This window comes from Corvus brachyrhynchos, unplaced genomic scaffold, assembly GCF_000691975.1.
Source record: "Corvus brachyrhynchos isolate BGI_N302 unplaced genomic scaffold, ASM69197v1 scaffold94, whole genome shotgun sequence".
Taxonomy (NCBI): domain Eukaryota; kingdom Metazoa; phylum Chordata; class Aves; order Passeriformes; family Corvidae; genus Corvus; species Corvus brachyrhynchos.
Window position 1 is genome coordinate 8432894 of NW_008238330.1, and position 20146 is coordinate 8453039.

General features: G+C 41.8%; 1 protein-coding gene across 2 annotated transcripts in view; it reads right to left on the reverse strand.

Annotated features, from left to right (window-relative positions):
• Positions 1-19638, reverse strand: part of FKBP9 (FK506 binding protein 9) — a 40364-nt gene extending 20726 nt beyond the window's left edge. Inside the window, exons 1-9 of one of the 2 annotated variants that reach the window (XM_008633868.2) lie at positions 19453-19638; positions 18663-18852; positions 17844-17989; positions 15715-15904; positions 13506-13651; positions 12155-12341; positions 10144-10289; positions 8264-8427; positions 5201-6838 (exon numbers count right to left, since the gene is read on the reverse strand). In XM_008633868.2, the coding sequence (XP_008632090.1) occupies positions 6656-6838; positions 8264-8427; positions 10144-10289; positions 12155-12341; positions 13506-13651; positions 15715-15904; positions 17844-17989; positions 18663-18852; positions 19453-19540 (1440 nt within the window). In that variant the 5' untranslated portion in view covers positions 19541-19638 and the 3' untranslated portion in view covers positions 5201-6655. Of the gene's footprint in view, positions 1-5200; positions 6839-8263; positions 8428-10143; positions 10290-12154; positions 12342-13505; positions 13652-15714; positions 15905-17843; positions 17990-18662; positions 18853-19452 lie in introns of those variants that run through there. The other variant, XM_017734467.1, reaches the window with a different exon arrangement.
• Between the last annotated feature and the right edge of the window lie 508 nt (positions 19639-20146).

The window sequence follows — 20146 nt, forward strand, 5'->3', positions numbered from 1 at the left end:
TACAGCCTGTGGTCTGTTATCGAATTTCTGACTTGGTATGACCAGACATATTTTTTCCAAATGAGCAGCTTTACATCTGTTACCACCCTTGCTGGAACTTTTCCAAGAAGGGGAGAGAGAGAGTAGTTTCCATGCCCCGCCTCTGAATCCTCTGCAGTAAAATGAAATTAAATCATCCCTGTATTTTGAATGCAGGGCAGAGGCTCAATGCACAATCTGGGGCAGTGTGAGCATCCTTTCACAAATCACACGGCACATGCTGTGCCATCAGGGAACTGCTGAGCACAGGGACCTTTCAGAAATTCCAGCCTGCATCTGAACAGGCAGAGTGTTTGAGGGATGATGTCCTCCTTGTACAGAGCCTACAGTCATGTCATTCCCTAGTTCTGACACAGGGGCAGCCAGGAGGCCAGAGGTGGGAGCCTTGAAGCCGACCTGAAGAAAACCAGTAGGACAACCAAGGCGAGGATCTTGAGGATAGTGCCTTGGCTGCCTTCCATTCCAGAGGCATGACTCAGGCAGCAGCAGCAACCTCAAAGAGCTGAAAGCACCCTGGCAGTGCCAGGGACAGAAGGAGATGGGAGCAACAGCTGCTAAGAGCCTGTCAGCCAAAGCCAGAAGATGGTGAGAGCTTGAAGGCAGCAGCGACAGCTGCTGAGTCAGCAGTTACAGGCACTGGGTGTGAAGTTTAGCCCAGTCCCTGTGACCTCTCTCCCTGTCTCCTCCATTTTCCTGGGGCAGGAAGGAGGGCAGGATGATCACGGCAAAACTGGGAGAGAGGGAGCAGCCTTCCTACAGCCCCTCTTGTGCCAGCACTGCAGCTTCAGCACCGTGGGCAGGACAAGCAGGGCTATGCTGCGTGTGACTCCCCATGGCCATCGGCATGGGCTGCCCACCCAGTGGCTTGGTCTGCACCACCCAGGTACAGCAAGGATTTGGGGGATGCTGCAGCATTTCCAGGGGAGCTCAGTAGACACAATTTCTTTAACAGTTTACATTTGGGGTTTTAGGCACCTGCAGAACTTACATTAGCTGGGCTGATGTTAAGGTTTGGGGGGGGCGGGGAGTAGGGTTAGTGGTTCTTGGGTTTAGAGCTTTTTTAAACATGCAATCATGCTGGCTCTTTTGTCATAGCTGCCAAATAAAAGTCCAAAAGGCAAAGGCCTGAAAAACACCAATGTGTTTGGATGCACTGCTTACTCAACCAACCTCTAGCTGCAAGAGGCTAATTACCAGGCATTACTCCCAAAGTTTACACTGGGACGAAGTTTTCCATTTACAGGCAGTTTATCTTTGGAATACAGATAACAGCTAAAATCTAGAGAATGTGAAGTGTAGCTGATAGTCACAGCTTCACAGCTCCACAGCACGAGATGCATCAGCAACACTCTGGCATTCTGACTACAAGTGTAATGGATTTCCCTGATTATCCCAGCATGGTGAAAAGGAGGAGGGCAGTTCTGGTGTCTCTGTGTGGTGTTTCTGAGAAGGGAAGAGTGTCCCATGTTTCCATCAAACTTGCCTCAGGATACACATAAACTCATTGATCCTCTCGCCAGAGTTTTTCCTCAGCCTCACTCAGCAGGTGAGCAAGCCACCACTCCTTCAGCATGATGATCTTGTTCAACCCACAATTTAAAATAAAACAAAAACCAAAACCCAACAAATAAACGAACAAAACCACATAGAAGAGCACATGCAGAGCAATATAGAAAAGGACTAGGAAGCATCTTTAAAAGCAGTTACCACAACAGATCTCCAACTACATCTTAATCTGAATTACTGAAATTAGTATTCAGCCTCCCTAGAACCTACACATATCAGAAGGAAACGTGATGGTTTTCCAACTACATGGACATCTAAAACTGGTAGAGGATTTCAGATCAAGCCACCATCTTTCAAGCATTATGTAAGGAAGATTTTCCAATCTCACTTCCAAGCAGGTGGACGATGCATGTTCAGTCACCAAATGTTCAATCTGTAATGACAATCACTTAAAGAAAAGGATTCTTGCCCTTCCACAAGGATGCAGCTAAGTTAAGATCTCCAGCACACTTTTCTCCTATCATTAAATCCTGTTAGTCTCAGATCCTGTGTTAAGGATCTGCTAGAGCAGTAAACCTTTGCTAGCACTTAAAGGCAATTAAGCCACATTGCAGTTACTTGATAGAACCCGTTTGCTGTACAAGGGGTATTTTTATGCCAAATAATTTACTTCTTGAAATGCCATTTTTTATAGAAAAAAACAGTTACTTATGCAATCAACCTGAACCAGGAGATCAGATTTTAAAAACCTCCATAGTTCTGTGCAGATTATCAATGTCTGCTCATCATCTCACGTCCCACTGCCAACCGTAACTCTTGCTTATGTGGTAGTTAAGGGAAAACACAAGATGCATTTTTAAACATCCTCCTCCACTTTATCAAGATCCCATTGGTTTATCACTAGACTGTTGGCCAGAAATAAGAATTTATATTATCAGTTGCCTCTCCAAAACCATGAACAAAATTAACTGCAAACAAAATCAACTCTACAGCTACAGGTTAAGTCATCCTTCTCCAGCCAGTCTAACTCTTGTAACTGCTATCGAGATTCTCCTTTCAGTTTTAAGAAAGAAATGCTGTGAGTAGTACATCTTTCTAAATAAAATTTCTAACCAGAAACATTTTGCAACCCTAAAAATTTATTTAACTTACGATTTAGTTTGGAAAGAAAGATACACATTTTCCTGACCATTTTCCCATAGCTGAAAGAGTATATCTAAAGTTAAAGGAAAGGAATAAGCAAAATTAAGTAAATGTTACTCTTTTTTCTTCCGCTACTCACGATATCTGTTCTGTCTGCACTACATGACCAAGGTCAAGTATTTGGGACTTTTATTTAGCTGAAAATGAATCCTTCTCTTAGCAGGTGTTGCAGCCAGCTCAAATGTCCTCTCACTGTCAAACAAACACTGGTAGTGCTGAACTGAGCTAAAACCTTGCACCCCATACTAGTTAAATATGACATTTTTAAGCTTAAAGGAAAATTAGATTTTTTTTTTTTCACTCAGAAAAATGTAATATTCAAGTTCAACAACTGCAAATTCTGATTTAAGTATAACATCTGTTATATTTGGACCATATGGAGTTACACAGCAGAAAGTACTGCTATCAAATTAAGACACAAAAATCACACAGAAAAAATATTCATAAATACCTGGATTTTTCTGGGTATGCACCCATGTTCCTTTTCTTTTCCACTGAGCCCCTGACAATTCAGTCAGCAATTGCCAGCCTTAGCTGCCAGCAACTTCCTTTCCTAAGAGCAGTCAGCTGCCAGCTCTGAGAATAGCACCTGCCTGCTTCATTAGAGGAGTAGAAACGGCCTGAGTTCTGCAGAGGCCCTCATTAGCTAAGCCCACTTACATCTGGCTATTAGTGACCCTTGAGAGTTATCATCGATTTTTATAAAGTTATCTCAGTTAAGTATGGTAAAAAATTATCTAGATACTAATTCTATAAATTAATAAATTCAAAACAGAGAGATTCTATAGATAATTCTAAATAGCTATGTTCTAAATACTAGGAGATAATAGACACTATTAGATAAATTCTAAATAGGCAAATTCTAAATACTAACAATAAAATGCTAATAGATAAATTCTAAATAGATTGCTAGATTAATTCTAAATAGCTATTTTCTCCTTAAAAAAAATTATTTTACAATTTGATGTAGAAAATACCTCCCTTATATCCACATTCCTCACTGGCCAACATCTCTACTAGGATGGTGACTTGCAGGGATTTATTTATCACTGGAGCTGGGGGTGCAGGGGCTGTGCTGAGCTCTTCCAGTCCACACCAGCACAATTTCACTTCCCAGCCAGCTCCCCCTGCCGCCAGGCTCTGGTTTGGTGAGCAGGCAAGGCAGACTGCCCTCACTTTTAGGGGCTGCCACACACCCTGACAAGCAATAGATGGAGGATTCAACCCAAGTGCAACCCTTTGCTGAGGAAGGTGGCCCCAAGCTTTCCTTTGAGGGAGAAGCCGATAGCTGCCAGCAGAAAGGAAAATGACTGGGTCTATGTTAGTGATCAGAAATTCTGGCAGTTCAACCTAATATAGCCAGGCAGACCTGGCTTCTGATGCCTTGGTCTGGGCAATGCCCAGTATAAATACCATTATTTTGCAGCAAGATTTCCATATATTCTCTGATTCTCCCCAAAGCTGCAGTCTTATTTCCAAAATGGCAACCTGCACGCTTGCAGGCATGAAGTGAGGGGGCAACAAAAACCTCCTCTCGAAGGAAAAACATCTTTAGATGGATCATAAGCCATGTTTGCCAAGTCCTAAGGAGCAATGGCGTGAGAATTTCAGATGTACTTACCCTAGCCAGAGGCACTGGTAAGGTCATCCCTGCAATCCCATCACTGACAAGCACTTCCAAAAAAATCCAGCACAGCAATTTTTGGGATCACCAGTTGACTGCAGTTCAGTGCTGCTCTTTGTCCTGCACCTGCCCTGGGGACAACTCTGTTACCCTGGTTTACTAGGAATTCTTCAGCCCACCTCCTGGGATCCATCTGGAGTGTTCCTCCACGCAGAAACACTGGGTTCATTCACTAAGGTTTTCTCAGACACAACAATTCAGGATGTCACAGAATGGTTTGGGTTGGAGGGGACCTTAAAGATCATTGAGTTCCAACCCCCCAAAAGGAGGGGGGATATTCACAAGACAGACTTGGTTTCTTGGGGGTACGTATGAGAACAGAGTAAGGAGCTGTTTCCACATTGAATTCTGCCTCTGGCAGTACTCCAATCACAACTTGCTTCCCACTCCTTCTCTCAGCTCTGTCACCACACAGAAGAGACTGAACCACAGCAAAAAGTGAGCAGTCTGCTTCCAAGTAAAGCAAAAGGGAAAAACAGCCTGCTGAGAGAGCTGCTTTCACAAGATGGTAAGGCTTCTGAGGAGCCATTCTGGACATAAACCTTTGGAATGGAAGTGCCAGTCACTGATATCCACAACTTTTACATCTGGTATAAAATCATCCATAATCATTGTTTAAAATATTTTTCCTGGACATTAACAGCGGTATTGAACATATGCAGGGGAAGCCTGCTGTGTACAAGAGCAGAGAGCTGCAGAAGGGTATTTGCTTGAACTCATGGTCCCAGCCCACCACAATGCTAGAAAAAAAAAAAGAAACTTTAAAAGTAACTGTTGATCAACATTTTATTTAACAAAAAGATCAGTTATCCAACATTTAATGGTATCAAACTCAAAAAAATATTTCACTGCACTTTTTGTAAGAACTGCATTAAAAACCAATACAAAATGCTTTCATCCAACTGAAATACCAGTTTTTAGAAAGAGCATCTCAGGGACTTGCATCCCACATGTACAGATCAAGGAAAGCAAGAAACTAGACACAAAGCTTATAATGGAAGCACAACTCCCTTCCTACTCCTCTTTGTAGGTGTCTCACTGTGTTTGTGCTCTTTCCATGCTGTGCACTGAGGGGGATCCCATGGCCTTCCAGAAAATGGGTCTGTCTCGTGTATTTAGTACTCAGCAGCTCTGCTGCATTTGTCGAGCTAACGGGTGACTGTCTCAAGTCACAGAATCTGAACAGCATTGCCAGGGCAGACTTTGTGTTGAGGGATAGGCCAGAACGTTTGCACACACAAACAGATGGGCCTGTTTCTTGATTCTATCACTGTCTGTTTGCTTGTTTGTCACTGCAGACTGCTCTGCTGCTTAAGCTCTAAGTACTTACTCCTTAATCTAGCAATTCCCAAAATAGGAGACAGAAGCCCAACAAAAATCAGCTGTGTCCACTATTTATGACAGCATTTGGACCCTGTATGCTAATATTTAATGTCTAACAAAACTATAAATAAGGTTGCAACTAGAAAGGTTTTGGAATGACTGATGGGAACACTGGCCAGCAAGAGTCAAGGTTACTAATTCAACACAGTACAGGTGGTAGAAAACTTTTATTCCATGAGGTAAGAACCCAACACATACACAGTATCAATTCTAGGTCTCTTTAATCTAAGTCACAGCTTATGTAAATTTTGCAATGGCACAGCCATGTTCTGCAATTTGCAAATCAGATTTTCTGCTGGCAAAAATCCATGTGAGTTTGTTTAGTTACGTGGAAGAATGCTCATGGCTTCTGAAAGGAACTGGGATCAACAGCTGACAACTTTTACAGGTTATTTTTATGGGGAATATTTTGGTTCATTTTCCTACACAAATATTTCTGATACAGAAGGTTTTTTAAAACTCTTTTAAAAGCACTTGGTAGGTTTTCTCTCTATCATCCACCCAACTGACTGCATATTGTTCAATGAGGACTTCAGATCTTTAGCATAAAAACAGACCCCACATACACATGTGGTTCATGATACCACATACAGAAGGACACCCCTTACCTGTCTGTACATCCCACTTGAGGCACTTAACACTTTTTTCAGATCTACTAACAATTCCAACTGAAAGTCTCTTCCTATTTTAACAGCCTACCCACACCCAGGCACAGGCAGGCACAGGCAGACACAAGCTATCTGAGGGCTGTCCTTCCAGAACCATGCTTGCCAAAACCCCTTCCGGTACACGTGTTTGAACAGTAGGTCAGCTCAGGATTCTTGGGTTTTTTTCTTATCTTTACAGTTCATCATGCTCCTCTTTGGCCTCCTGATCTTTCAGCTTGAATTCTTCAGCAGTAACTTTACCATTTCCATCCCGGTCTTGATTAGCAAACATATTTTTAACAATCTTTTCAAAATCAAAGCCAGGAGCTAATTTTCCTTTGCCAGTTTCAACTTGAGTTTGGATGTACTCTGAAAACTAAGAGGAGGGAAAGGACAAGAAAACAGCTCACAGTGAAAAGGACATTTGAAAATGAAGAGTATTTACAAAAGCAGCGTTTACTTGTTGTCGATTATCCAGCATTTTACTACTTATTAAATGTACATAGGACACTGTTACTACCCTATGAAATTTACCACCCAAACTGGACTAATTAGAACAGACATGTGAAGTTAAATCACTCTGTGGAGCTCAGCAGGGATTTCCTCACTAATTCTAGTAGGTTTTGGACCCATAACAAGAAAACTTCTTTTTCGTAATTTAGGAGGAAGATGGGTTGGACAGTTGGACACAGGAACAGCTCTGTATGGACAGAGGGCAGTAATTCTGCATGGCAATACATGAAGCTCACACTTTAGCAGAAACCCACCCACCTGCATCTTAGAGGAAGCAACACACAAGAAGGATGATTGCTGATGTGGACAGCAACAGCCTCATCCTACCTCTTTCTCTACACCAGTAAAAGCTCTTCACTTCTCTGTAAGGACAAATGTGCAGGTAAACATAAGAGAGAAGATGGAGATGAAAGGAAAACAAAGAGGTGGAAGAGAGTGCTGAGAAAAGGGAAAACAAGAACTCGATTTTACCCTATTAGGTTTTAAAACCCTCAAAGGTATTTCATGCTGTTCCACAGGGCCACAGCCTGCCCCTTGAGCACTGCAGACAGCACCACTCCAGAGAGAAAAGAAGAGACAAAGAAGAAGGGACAAAACAGAAGGACAGAGAAAGGTGACAAAGAAGACTTCAGAAGAGAATAAAAGAATAGAACTGCTCAGTTGAAAGAAAAGGCAGAGGAAAACCTCACAGAGGTTTATGTTTTCAGCGATGGTGTGGCAAAAGCAAGTGGCTTTCAACTGAGGCACCCAATGACATTCTCGCAACGCAGATTTTAAAAGCAAGCAAGGGGAAGAACTTGACGGCACAGCACACAATTCACATGTGTAAGGAGTGGCCACTGCACTGCCAGGCTCCAGAAGAGATTAGACAGTTCCTGGATGCACTGCTGCAGGCTCAGCTTTGGCTCAAGAATTCACCATAAACTGCCAATTAACACTGAGACAGACACTGAGAAGGCTAATACAAGGAATGCAGGCTGATACAGGAAGGCAAAGGAATGTTGGATATCAACTCTGCCTCTTACACTTACACCCTAAAGATTTGTTGTTGACCAAGGAAACCACAACAGTAAATGATCTTACACAGTATGGCCTCTTTTTTTTTTTTTGGCTCTATCTCTAAAGATGGATAACCATGTTTTAGCTGACACCCTGCCTTCCCGTTCCCTTGATGACAAACATCATTTCAGAAAATGAGAAAAAGATCAGGCAAAACTCCATCCTTCAACATTGGCACTGATGGTGGTAGAAGAAAACCACTGCAGGTGTTTTCATTGTCTCAGCTTACCTCCTCCAAAAGAACCTCTCCATCATGATTCTGGTCTATTTCTTCGAAAAGATTGGGAGAGACTTCCCCATTCCATACAAACATGTATCCTTCAGGCAAGCCAGATACCAGTTCCAGCAGTTCGATGTCGAAAACTAATACAGCACTACCAGGCACTTCTCCTTCTGTCACAACAAATGGCAAAGAGGGGTATTTATCCTCACGCATATTGAAGGAATATTTCCTTTTAATCCATAATTAAATTTATCTTCCTGCTCCAAAAAGCACTTCTCTGGTGTGATCCCTAGCCCATCAAGTCTTCCTGCTCACTTCACCAGGGGTGATCATAAAAGGAACCTTTCATAATAAAACTGAGGCACTGGAACAGATTGCCCACAGAAGCTGTGGATGCCCTATTCCTAGGAATGTTCAAGGCCAGGTTGTGATGGGGCCCTGAGCAACCTGTTCTACTGGAAGGTGTCCCTGCCCATGGCAGGGGGGTTGGAACTAGTTGATCTTTAAGGTCCCTTCCAATCCAAACCATTCTGTAATTGTGTGATTCTAACTCCATGCATTTTTTACTTTAAAAAACTAAAATTGTGGGAATAATTTATCTTCCTTTCTCTCACCAATACACTGTGAAGCAGCATACTTCTGTGAGACTCAACAGTATTGCAGCAGCTTGGGATATTACCCCAGTGAAACCATGGAAGGAGTTTTAATTTAGTCTTGAAAAAGAAAAACCAAGCTCACTTCTAATCTTCTGTTTGCAAGAGACTGCAAACAAGCGATTTCTTCAGATAGCTGGGTATATACTAACACATTAACAAATCATGAAATGTTTCAGAACATGTGTATCAAATGTAACTTGAATGATGGCAAATACCTATGACAGGTATTTCACACAGCAGACTTTTCATGCTATGGGGAAATCTTCAATTTATTATATATAGCTATGCAATTATATAGAATGTATAATATAGAAAATCGTGTATAAAACATTGCGTATATATAATACTCTTAATTTTTCACAGAAGACAGGCACAAGTGGAAACACATTCTTATCTCTTAATGCAAATTAATTCTCCATTGAGTTCTGCATATGATGCCTGACAGTCTTTATAAACTACAAATCATTCTGGAGCTATTCAAAGAACATAGCAACTTATGCAGCTGTTTCCATGCAAATCAGAATTTGGTGATCATGGTGACCTCCAGATAGACAGCTTTCCCTCCAATCTTTTAGCTCAGAAGACCAGAAACAACATACTGGGACATGGAAGTTCTTGTCACTCCTATATCATTCTTTTTATTACTGCTGTCCCTGTCATTAAAAATTGGTAAGCCTCAATGCTCAAAAGCTGCCTTAAAATGTATTTGTGTTGGAGTTTTAACAGCACCAATACACTTTTTCACATCTTACACTCAGTTTATGTATTTTCTGAATTTTGAGTTTTCTTTGAATTTCCTAACATATTAGTGCTGACCCGTCCCCTACAGCTTTGTTTCCTGAATAACATGTCGCGTGTCCAAACACAGGCACCCAACTCCCTATCATGGAAAACAGTGTTTGCATCCCTCTGCAACACCAGACTGCCTGGAGCTTTCTGTTCTGACAAAGCAACATTACTGGGGGCATGTGTTCCCTTTTGTACTGTGATGGTCTTTCTATTGGCCACAGCAACAGCATGACTTGAAATGCAACACAGACAGCATGCTCATTCCACTGGGGAATGGGGTGGAGGGTGAGTGACTAAAATAAGGACATGAAAAACCTCAAAAAAAAATCCCATTCAAGCAGCTAAGAGACAGTCACCTTATGATTTTATACATATGAACTAACAAAACATGCGTGCCTGTGTTTCAGTCACTCAGGAGATGCCAAGTGGATGTGCACTTACCAACTCCATCTTCTCCATAACCAAGGTGAGGTGGGATAACGACTGTCCGTCGTTCCCCAACACACATGTCCTGAAGGCCCATGTCCATCCCCAACACCACCTGACCAGATCCCAGAACTATGTTGTAGGTCTTGCCAAGGCTGTGTCTGGAAAGGAAGGGAAAAATGTAAAAAAATCACCATTTAATAGAGAATTTCTGTTGTTCAAAATTAACCACAGAATTAGCAGTTTCTAGTAGTGTCCTGTCATTGCCAAAAATTAACTTAATGCCCAATGCTTTGCTCTACCAAACAGTTACCTGAAGTTGTTCTCAAGTTACAGCCAGCACCACACAGATAAGTGTGCTTCTTCTCTGCTGCTGATATGTCCTCTGGCACTAAAATTATAGGCTTCTTGAATGAAATCCAATTAAAATCATTAATCGTGCCAATTACACCCTTAAGGTATTTTATCTTGAAATGAGGGCTTTTGCCTTTCACATATTTTTAACTATTGTAATTGGCCTTTTCAGCAGATGTAAAAATTCCAGATGTACATTCATCCCAGGACCACAAACTCTATATAGGGAACTGAGTGCTTTCCCATGGCTCAGGCATCTCTTTAACGAAATCAGCCGCTATAATGTAGTAGTTATTAACACAAATACCTACTACTACTACTGCTATTTAACCATATTAAATTTTGAATTATACCTTGCTGCTCGTGGCTTATTTCTAAAATCAGAAAATATCCCAAGTTAGTAGCCCAAAAGTTAAACATGTATTGTGATTCTAAAAGCAGAGTGTGCAGCATTAAGGCTCTTTATTGCTCGCCTTTCTTTGGTTATTTGGCTTGGCTGTGCCTCTGCAGGACATGCTTGTACAACGGAGTATTATTTGGAAAGAAAACAATTCAGGGGCTAAGAGGTCAGCCTTAAAATTAGGAGCACATGATTCATGATCTTTGATTCTCTAAAAACTGCTTTGAGTAAGATGGTCTCGACATTCCTTGGTTCCTGCTACAAAATGGGACATATAAACAGTGTTTTGAATCCAAACATGGTACTTGTATACATCCTTGCCTACAGCATCGCACCACGTGCTCCAAATTAAGGCAGCTTTTCAGCTCTGCAAGCTATTGTGTACACTGTGAAACCTATGAGCTGTTTCCTGTGTTAATTATAACCAGGTCAAAAATAGCATTTCCCAGCTTCCCTTCCAAAATATAAAATGTTGTTTGGATGACTTGCACTATTCAAAAGATCAAGGCAAAAAAAAGGAAGCTAACAGAAATATTCTTGTAGTTGTGTGCCAGGCTCACTTCAGTTCTACAGGAGACAGACTGGAGCAATCTTTTGCTTCCCTCATAAACCTACTGCCAACAGGGAGGAGGAAGAGGCCAATTATCCTCACAGCCACGATCAAGCCCTCTGACAGTTTCTCCATGCTGACACTTAAAGTGACACTTTAATACATATGAAATGTATTAATGCAACACAGGAGCACCAACATGTGCTACAGACATGACAGGTGACCATTTACTATAAACCACACTCAAGGTATCTTTAACAAAACCACAACAAGTAGCCCTACCAGGCCTCTCTCAGGAGCACTGAATCAGTACAAAGCACAAAGAAAGAACCCAAGAAACTGAATAAACCTGGACAGTTCATTCATTATGAGACCTGTCTTGTGCTGGCACCACTGGCCCAGACACTTGAACTGGCCCATTTAAACAGGATGCCATGCAACAAGTTTCATCACTCCACACACACTGTTTATGTTCTTCTCCAACACACTCCTACACCCTTTTTGTTCCTAGTTCTCTCATTATGCTATGACAGATTGTCTTTTTCATCGTCTCCTCCTCCTATATATCTTTGGCAGGCAGACATAGAGAAAAATACATTCTACACAAATACTCAGTTTAAAAAAAAAAATCTTTATTCCCTGCTAGCTTGCTTTGTAGGAACTTCATTCTGCCTTCACAGCTGCTGGGAGTATTTTCCCTACCAGGTCATTCAAACACCTACGTGGAGTCTAGCAAAGTTCCATCCAGGAGCGAAGCATTGTAGTGATATTTCAGGTAATCTCCCTTCTTGCTCAGTACGGTGCAGTTGGAAGGTTTGTAGTGAACAGTAATGCTGACTGAATCTGAGGGGTTGTGGAAGTCCACCACGTGGATGTCAAAGACCAGCACTGCAGATCCTGGAATTTTTCCTAAATAGGAAGCAAATTAGACAAACAGAGAAAGAAATGGTACCCAAAGAGGCATATGATGTCCAGGTACTGCACCCTGTAGGAATATGTATTCCTGTTGTGTCTGCCACTGAGTCATTTTGCTCTTCTATTCAGAATTAAAGGATGCAACAGACGCAAGCTGCATCCAGAGGAGGAAAAACAACATGGGGAAAAGCATTAAACATGCACTCAGTTCAATGGTGAAGGGAAAAACTTCCATTATTCTGAATTTTTAAATTATGCAGAAATGAAGCAATATCCACCCTAAATAACCCTTTTTTGTTTTGTGTACCAATTCAAGATTGATCATCAAAATTCTCAAGAACTTCCCATGCTTCAAGGAACATCATTATATGTAAAAGGTTAAAGTTCCTTAAAATAACCTAAAAGTGGGCAACTTCTTCCCCCTCTTCCCGGGCTTATGTGCATTACCAGGATTGACAAGACACATCCAGGCCTAGATTTGCAGTTTGTTGGTAAAGGAGTCTAATTCCAAATCAACAGCACAGATCTTGCATTCCCAGAAGAAAGGCTTTTCTTCTAAATCACTTATCCAAGTAACATCCCAGGAGGCACTTTTTGAAACACCAGCCACAACGCTGTGATCAGTTAGAAGGGTTATCCTATTCAGCCTCTCACAGCAATCTGTTTAGATAGCAATGAGTTTTCCCAAAGGAATGTTAATTGTATATTACATATACATGGTTACTTCACTGTTACATGCATCCACCATTTACAGAGGTGGCTTAGAAGTCCACAAAACCTGTGGCTGTGGAAGGAATGGGGAAGAAAACTTTGCATGATGAACTCCTTCAGGATAGAGAGTTTAAGACACACAGGAAGGAAGATCTGCAGAGCTCCTGGCATTCAAGTACCAGTCTGCCTGAAACACCAATTACCCAAATGAGTTCAGGCTACCAGTTACATGTGAGATTGTTCTGTATTCTTATTGTCCTACCTATTTAGTTAATTTAAATAATCCTGCAAATTCTGGATGTGGTCTTGTCAGTTTGATGTCCATAAAATAATGAACTAATTCATAAACCTTTCAAATGCTAGCAAAATGAAAATATACACAGAAGAACTAAACAACAAAGGAAACCTCATTAATTACAGAAGACTTGAATGCAAAGCCAAGCTCACCTCTCCCTTCTTCTCCATATCCAAGATGAGGGGGGATTATTATTCTTCTTTTTTCACCAGTGCATACACCTAGCAAACCTTCATCCATTCCAGCAATCACATAACCTTTCCCAACATAGGTGTCATACGTACGGTTTCGCGAATAACTACGGAAGATATTTGCATTTTAGCAGTGTCAGGTGTACTCAAGAAAACATGGACTCTTGCAATAGCTCTGCAACATAATTCTTAAATCAGTTAAGGTGAAACACACAGTCATTAACCAGCACCAGGGAGGTACAAAGGAACTATGTTCAATGAATCCAGGCCAGCAGGTTTCATCAGTCAGTGATGCACGGGTCACTGATTGCCCAGCAGTGAGACCCTGGCTAATGAACAGCCAGCAAATTTGCAAATTCATTTCTACTAATTCTTGAAAGAAAAAATCACACTTATTTATGTATTTTAGACTAAACAGAAAACAGGTTTCGACAAGTGACTGAAAAAAAACCTCCTTTAAAATTTCCTCTGCCCTGACACTACTTTAATAAGCACTTTATCAACTAGATATAGTTGATAAGTGCTTCATTTTCATGAGACACCCTGCAGACTACCTCCTTTTGCAACCACAGCTATGTAGTTCAACTACTAGAAGAAGCAGGTGGGATAAACAGGTTCTCCTGGGATGCTCAACATTAAAATGAGTCACGACAACAAAACAGTATCAACACCATCCCTCCCTTCCAAATCAAGCCGACCACTTACACACAGATTGAAGGACCTGCTTCAACACCTAATGATAGAATAAAACAAGGCTACAACAACAAATGATGTTTATAACAAGGACATGACTGTCTTCTGCCTTCCTTCAAGGCATGTTACACGAAAGCACAGCCCAAGAAAGAGAAGGCAGAAAGGTTTTAATTCATCTTTACAAGGTAGCTGTGGGAGAGAACTAAACCAGTACAGGACCAGACCCTGATGTAATTCAGGGTTTTATTCAACTGCTCTAAGTCCAGACAGCCTTGGCTGAGCTGCCCAGGGCAGTTCTGCAGCCGAATATTTCAGAGTAAAAAGGAAAAGGAAAAAATTATTAGAGCTTTCAACCCCGGCCATTCGCAGATTTTTTGGCATGCTCCCTGTACTAGTGAGAAACTTTGTCCTGGATAGCTCCAGGGTTTTCAATCCCTATTGTTAGCCACTCCATTTCTTCATTTACGAATTCTGCAGGAGGTGAGGACACCATGTTTTAATGAACAAGCCCTCTAACGACTGTCAGCACTTCAGCATGATGTAGGGGCTGCTGTCTGCAAAGCATTTATTATTATTTCTTGACAGCAACCCTTAAATAAATACTACAGCTATTTTCAAAAATTGATTAATTACTACAGAGAATACTTACATCTCAAAAAAGAGAAATAGGTACACTGTGGATCAGCTTTAAGTTCTTAACCTATAAGCTTTCCCAAACTGTAAATCGAGGTCTACAGTGATGGCTGCTGTAGTAGTACTAAACATTTTTCCCTGAGCATATTTTGTAAAACATTTTACATTGGCTCATTTTCACCTCCTTTTAGCTACTTCTGCCAGCTGTTCTGAAAGCTGGAGTGGGAGAGTGAAGCACTGTTCCACTAAAAGCAAACAAAAGTCACGGAAAGCTACAAGAGTATTATTCATCATAGGATTCTGTACATGAGACTCGTGTGGCCACAGAGCTTTGAATTTACTGTCACAGTAATCCCTCTTCCTTTATCACAGAAATCCCCTGTTGTTGAATTCTGCAATTCTGTAATTCAGTCTCGAAAGACATTAGCCTTCAAAATGCAAACAGCTTTCAAGTATAAATATGATTAACCTCACACTAGCCACTAGCACACTGACTCACAATTCTCTGGACATAAAATGGAAATCATATTTATTTTCTCTCTCTTCAGCAGTATTACCTACTCGGCAGATAAGGCAAAGAGTCTCCAGACTTGTGTGCCTAAAGCACACGGCTTCACTGGGTGGGTCACCACCCCTAGATGGCGTCTGTGACAATGCCACGGTACAGAACAGCTCTTCTCCTTCCCATATGGAAAAGTTTTCTATGAGTCTTTAAAAAGACTCCAAGTCCACTCAAAATTTTCAAAAAGGAAGGAAAAGCAAAGAATTGTGTTTGAGCATATTATGGACAAGACAGAGGAGTCAAACTGGAAATGCAGTCAGTTGAGTTGAATGGTTTGGTTACCTGGAATCAAATAATGTGCCATCCAAAAGTGTGCCATTGTAATGGTATCGGAGAAAGTCTCCTGTCTGGCTTCTCCGCTCACAAGATTCGGGCACGAGCTGGTTCTCAATGGCAATACCATCCTTGGGGTTATGCAGATCTAGCAAAACCACATCAAAGACAAGGGAAGCTTGGCCAGGGATCTCCTTACCTACAAAAGTGTTAGAGCAGAAAATTGGTAAGAAACAGCAGGTGTTCTAGCAGAAGCTTAAATATGTTTGTTGAAGAAAAGTAATATACTGCCAAATAGCAAGCACCTCCCCCTCCCAAAAAAATTAGAATCATGGAATATTCTGAGCTGGAAGGGACTCACTACGATCATCAGTCCAGCTCCTGGTCCTGCACAAGGCACCCCAAGAGTCACACCATGTGCCTGAGAGCGTTGTCCAATCGCTTCTTGAACTCTGTCAGGCTCAGTGCTGTGACCACTTCCCTGGGGAGCCTGTTCCAGTGCCTGACCACCCTCTGGGTGAGGAACCTCTTCCTAATATCCAACCTAAACCTCCCCTGACACAGCTTCAGAGGTCCTGTCACCTGTCACCAGAGAAGAGATCGGTGCCTACCCCTCCTCTTCCCCTCATGGGGAAGTTGCAGACTGCAATGAGGTCTCCCCTCATTCTTCTGTTGTCCAGGCTGAACAGACCAAGCGGCCTCAGCTGCTCCTCACATGGAGGCCTCAAGACCTCCCCTCAAGGCCCTTCACCATCTTCACTGCTCTCTTTTGGACATTCTCTAACAGCTTAATGTCTTTCTTATATTTTAGCACCCAAAACTACCCCCAGCACTGGAGGTGAGGCTGCCCCAGTGCAGAGCAGAGCGGGACAATCCCCTCCCTTCCCTGGCTGGTGATGCTGTGCCTGATGCCCCCCAGGACACGCTTGGCCCTCCTGGCTGCCAGGGCACTGCTGACTCATGTTCAACTTGCCATCAACCAGGAGCCCCAGGCCCCTTCCCATGGTGCTGCTCTCCAGCATCGCGTTCCCCAGTCTGTCCATACATCCAGGGTTGCCCTGTACCAGGTGCAGAATCCAGTTTGTTTAATTTCATGTGGCTGGTGATTGCCCAGCCCTCTAATTGTTCTAGGTCTCTGCAAATTTGCTTCTAGTCAGTCATTTTTTGTTTCAGTGGGTTTTTCACTGAATTTTCCAACTCAATAATTTCCTTCTATTCCTACACTGATGGCACTGCCTCACTGAAAACAAAGGCCTCTTCAGCAACACCCATCTTAGTCAATACACAGCAGCTCCATCTGAGCTGCATGGTTTAGTCTACCAGTATTCCCAACGCACTTCATGGAAGTACAAAAAATAATCATTAGAACACAAATCTGGTACATCTTCTCCTCCCATCCTGTTCATATCAAAACAGGAGACCACAGAGTGGAAGCTGAAGAGGAGCAAATTAAGTATCTCAGTGAAAAACTACCTTTCCACCAATGTACAAATTGCAGTGTGGATTGCTTTGAACAAGAACCACTGAGTTCAAGATCTTGGCAAAATTCTAAAACAAAAACTTCCCAAAGTTTTGTTATGCGTGGAGAGGGCTATCACAGTTAACGGTAATGAAGCCACGGAAGGGGTATGAAACCTTGTACACCACAGACACATCCTTAAACATCAAAGCAGAGAAATAATATAAGGAAAAGTCACAAACTACACTCAACTTCCCCATTATTTAACGTGGGAACCCCTATGTATGATCTGCAGGCTGCATAGTCTTACAAGACAATCCATTTTGTAGTTATTGCTAGGGCATTTGTCAAAAAAAAAAAAAGAAAACCAAAACAAAACCTACCCGGAATTAAAAATACATTTAACAATTTTTTTTCCTTTAAAGCTTTCTGCTTTCTGTAGCAGTCTGAAAGAATTATGTAGTCACATGTCTTCAAGTTTTTGTATTCCCTGATTGAAATAGAATTTCAGTATTTAAATACTGCAGTTGTATCAACAATATGTCTGTTGAGCAGTGTCTACCTGAACTGAACTGAAATAATGCTGCCCATAAACTTAAAACACAGAAAGTTTGTTTTGAAATATGGATGACTTGGATTGAAAAAAAAAAAAAGGAATAACTAAAGGAATAACTTTTACCATCTCCATCTTCACCATATGCCAGGAAAGGTGGTATTGTGATAATGCGCTTCTCTCCTACACACATTCCCAAGAGACCCTGGTCCATACCAGGAATCAGCCATCCAATCCCCACATAGGTATCATAAGTTCGCATCCGATTATGGCTAAACATGAGAAAGAAAAGAAATCACAACCAAATGTTTGCCAGCCACAGGAAAGAACAATATTAACCTTTAAATCCATGTACTACACACAGTGTAACTCACAACTTGCTAGCCCAAAAGTATTGGTCCTTCATTTACCAAGGGCTGGCTGGGAAGTTTTCCAGAGTGCTCAGCTATGTCAGGAACCTAATAGAGGCTTTGGCGGCTCACAAATACAATGGCAGCTGTTATCAAAGCATCGTTTTCCACTGGGCTCTAATGAAGCACACATGCTATACACTTAAAATCTCAGTAGGAAAGTGTTAGTGGCTCACTTTCATTACAAACCCTGCTAAGCTTACAAAACTTGTATCTAATCTGAACAGCTATACTAGCTATAGAGACTTTTAACTGACTGCAATAAATAGTAATATAAATACAGGTAATGAAATTTAAAACTGAAAAAAGCATCTGGATTGGCAATGCCTGTGAAGAAAAAATGCACAGCTTTATTGGTTTGAGTCAGTCCTGCTATCCTATAATCTCTGAATAAATTACTAACACACACACCATGCCAGCTTTCATTTCCTGTATTTCTGGGCAATTAGCATTAATTGTTACACAGGTGAAAGGGGAGCAAATGAGGGTGAGATACCTATTAAACTACACAAAGACACATAACCCAGCTGCATACCTTGAATCAAACAGGGTCCCATCTAAGAATGTTCCATTGTAATGGTACCGCACAAAGTCAGACACCTGGACTGTCCGAGGACACTTCTCAGGTTTGAAGTAAGTCTGAACCTGCACTTCGTCCTCTGAGTTCCAAAGATCTATCAGAAGCACATCAAAATGGAGCACAGCATTGGGGGGTATCACACCAGCTGCAAAAGCAAAACACACACAGTTTTCCTTCCCTTTTTATACAAGGTATCAGCAAAAAGAAACCAATCTATGCATACCCTAAAAAAATTGCATAAGGTACACCTTATCTCCTGTTGTGCTTACAACTCCTTGGCCCCTTGCCACCACTGCAGCTATTTATGGGGGGAAATCTGGCAAGATGAACTGCTATCACAGCTGTCCTTCAGGCAAACTGACCTTGAGTTAGCATTTGTTGCCTCTCGGAGGCTGCAGAACAAAGATACTTTTGGAACTGGCAAGACCTTGTGCAGCACTGCAACCCCAAAGCACAATTTTGGTTTAATTAAGTACTTAACAGGGAGGTAGATGTAAATTGTTAACTTTTGTAGCAAGGGTCATTTGCCGAAGGTCCTCTACAGTGAACTGCTCTTCCTTCAGCATGCAGAGGGAGTCTGGAGAGATCACTTTAGGCTATAGGCTTAACAAACACCTCTGAGGAATAGGGGATAACGTCCCTGAAACTCCCTACTTGCAGTTTCTACCCTTCTCTTCTGTGGCTCCATTTCCTCTCTGCTCTGTGGAATCCCTTACACATCCAGCTGGCCCGGTGCTGTACTTACGGACGCCTTCACTTCCGTAGGCAAGCTTAGGGGGAATTTTCACGAACCGACGCTCGTTCACACACATGCCGACCAGAGCTTGGTCCATCCCAGCAATAAGCTGACCTTTGCCCACAAACACATTGAATGTGGATCCCCTGTCATAGCTGAAGGGGGGAAAGCAGGCAAAAATGTTAGTGGCTCATTTACACCCCTTTCCATTTTTTTTTTTTTTTGAAAGAGAGAGTTACCTGCACCTTGTCTCTCTCTTGCCCTGTTAGCATAACTTTACCACAAGACAGCTCCTAAAGGAAGGGGCAAATCCAAGTGTTCCTGAGACTTCAACACAGTTCTCCTTCTTTTCACTGCTCATCACCTATCTGAAACGCATTCTAGCAGTGTGCAATGTGTACTACAGGCACCTGAAGGCCAGAACTATGAACAGCTAATTGACACACTAATATTAAAAGCAGCACTGGAAAATTAAGTAAGAAAAGGAAAAATTAAAACACTGTTATGAGATATGGAAGGATGACTGCTCCCACAGTAGGAGCTCAGCATATTGATTTTGGTCAGTAATGTCACAAAAATATTATATAAGATCTATAAGCTTTACCGTGTGAGACATCACAGTTCCAATCTCTGTGGGAGAAGAGGAAAGGGAAAAGATGCCTTTTTAAGTAATAGCTGTGAGGTTTGCCAACAGGTTATTTAT